General features: G+C 41.3%; 1 protein-coding gene across 1 annotated transcript; it reads left to right on the forward strand.

Annotated features, from left to right (window-relative positions):
- Window positions 1-562: 562 nt before the first annotated feature.
- Window positions 563-1,815, forward strand: LOC104110125 (uncharacterized). Its single transcript, XM_009619553.1, has 2 exons — window positions 563-993; window positions 1,140-1,815. Exons 1-2 carry the CDS (start codon window positions 563-565, stop codon window positions 1,813-1,815), a joined length of 1,107 nt encoding a protein of 368 aa, XP_009617848.1.
- The last annotated feature ends 386 nt before the right edge of the window (window positions 1,816-2,201 follow it).

Below are 2,201 nucleotides of genomic sequence, written 5' to 3' on the forward strand. Positions count from 1 at the left end.
TCACCTCAGCTTTGCAGATGATATCATCATTTTCTCTTCTCGGAAAAGGTCCTCACTTCATAAAATCATGTGGATATTGAATAAGTATGAGGATACTTCTGGCCAACAGATCAATAGGCACAAAAGTCATTTCATGACATCTCCTTGTGCATTCCAGTCAACTGTTAGAAGAATCCAAGCAGTTACAGGTTTCTCCAAGAAGTTATCTCCTCTCACTTACCTGGGATGTCCATTGTACACTGGAAGGCTGAAAATCATCCACTTCAACAACCTTACCTCCAAAATTGTAGGAAGAATCAGGGGCTGGCATGGCAAAATATTGTCACATGGAGGAAGGGCTACTCTAATAAAGCATATTCTCCAATCTATGCCAATCCATCTGTTGTCAGCAGTCTCTCCTCCTAAGACAGTCATAAAACAAATTGAAAAGCTAGGATCAAACTTCTTCTAGGGCAAAGAAGATATCAAAAGGAAGTACCATTGGGCATTATGGCACAAGTTATGTTTCCCTATGAATGAGGGGGGTCTTGGCTTCAGAACCATTGAAGACATTTGCATATGAATGGAATACAAACAATTGTGGCATTTTAGATCTACTCAATCTTTGTGGAATAGCTTTCTTAAAGCCAAGTACTGTCAAATATCTAATCACATCTCCAAAATATTGGATACAGGGCAATCACAAGCATGGAAAAGATTGACTTTTAACAAGAAAGAAGCTAAAACGAACTTCCAATGGAGACTTCAATATGGAAATTGCAGCTTCTGGTGGGATAACTGGTTTAGGTTAGGTCCTCTAGCAGCTCACAGAAATGAAGGAGGCAGACCTGGGAATGTTTCAGTCTCCTACTTCTGGAACAATGGCCAGTGGAACCTTCAAAGACTCAATGAGAGTGCACCAGCTCACATGATCCCTCTGATCATTCAGACCCCTATCTTCTTCAACAACAACTTGCAATATGAAGTTATTTGGACCCCTACTACTGATGGCAGGTTCACCTGTGCTTCTGCATGGGAATTAATCAGAAAAAAGAAGCAACCCAACCTCTCTATAAAGATGACATGGCATAAAAAGATCTCATTCAAATGGTCATTTTTTTGTGGAGAGCTCTCAGAAATAAGCTTCCAACTAATGGCAGGGTGCTAGCTTTTAGCAATCCTACTGTTACTAGGTGTGTTTGCTTCTCTGTTCATTCCAATGAAATAGTCGACCATCTCTTTAGTGTGGGTAACTTTGCCAGAATTGTGTGGAGGAAATTTGGAGGTCCAGTTAGAATTCAAACTGAAGACATGCCACTCAGAATACTACTGATGAAGTGGTGGCTTCTTAGCAGTCACAATAAAGTACAAAAGCTCATCCTACACACCATGCCTATCATAATTTGTTGGAATTTGTGGAAGAATAGGTGCAGTGCCAAATATGGAGCCAAATCCTCCTCTTTGACCAGAGTTTTATTCTCCATTAACTCAAACATCAACTTGTTGCTTAGAGCCAACTTTCCAGAAATCAAATGGCCCCTCAACTGGCAGGAGTTATACCCTTTCATTGAGAACCTCCAACATCAAACCATCTCCACTCAGGTAGTTTGGAATAAGCCAATTCATGGCTTTGTGAAGATCAACAGTGATGGGAGTGAACTCACAAACCCAGGAAAGATTGGAGCAGGGGTGATTATTAGAGATCACAACTGTGCATTTATCCATGCCATAGCTGCTCCTTTAGGGGAAGGTACCAACAATTTTGCAGAAATAGAAGCAGCTCTTTTAGGAATCCAGTGGTGCTTGAATAATGGATTCACTAAGGTCCAATGGTAAAAACTACCCCTGGTCTTTGAATATGAAATTGCAGCAGCTATCAAATCTCTGCATTCAATGTGAAAGTTTCAAATGCTCACATATCTATAGAGAAGCCAACTGCCCTGCTAACTCATTGTCTAAACTCAGCCATGAGCTCACAACATTGACCAACTACACCTCACCCTATTCTCTGCCTAACAACATCAGAGGACAGATCCTATAGGACTACTTAGGCATACCAGCCTTCAGACACAAGAAGCTCAAGCTTCCCATATAGCAGGCCACCAACTATTCTTCTCCTCATGGTTGAAGTTGAATTTTCTGAATTAGGGACAGGTTGTGTGAAAGAGGCCACTACTCACTATGTTCAAGTCCATTAGGAGGAGAGCAGTGGTGACAGCAGT

This window comes from Nicotiana tomentosiformis, chromosome 2, assembly GCF_000390325.3.
Source record: "Nicotiana tomentosiformis chromosome 2, ASM39032v3, whole genome shotgun sequence".
Lineage (NCBI taxonomy): Eukaryota > Viridiplantae > Streptophyta > Magnoliopsida > Solanales > Solanaceae > Nicotiana > Nicotiana tomentosiformis.

Bases quoted from the DNA above. Each gene is read 5' to 3' on its own strand.
- LOC104110125 (XM_009619553.1), top strand. From the start codon at position 563: ATGGAATACAAACAATTGTGGCATTTTAGATCTACTCAATCTTTGTGG. The intron at 994-1,139 runs GTTCACCTGTGC...AACTAATGGCAG, and splicing joins ACCCCTACTACTGATGGCAG to GGTGCTAGCTTTTAGCAATC.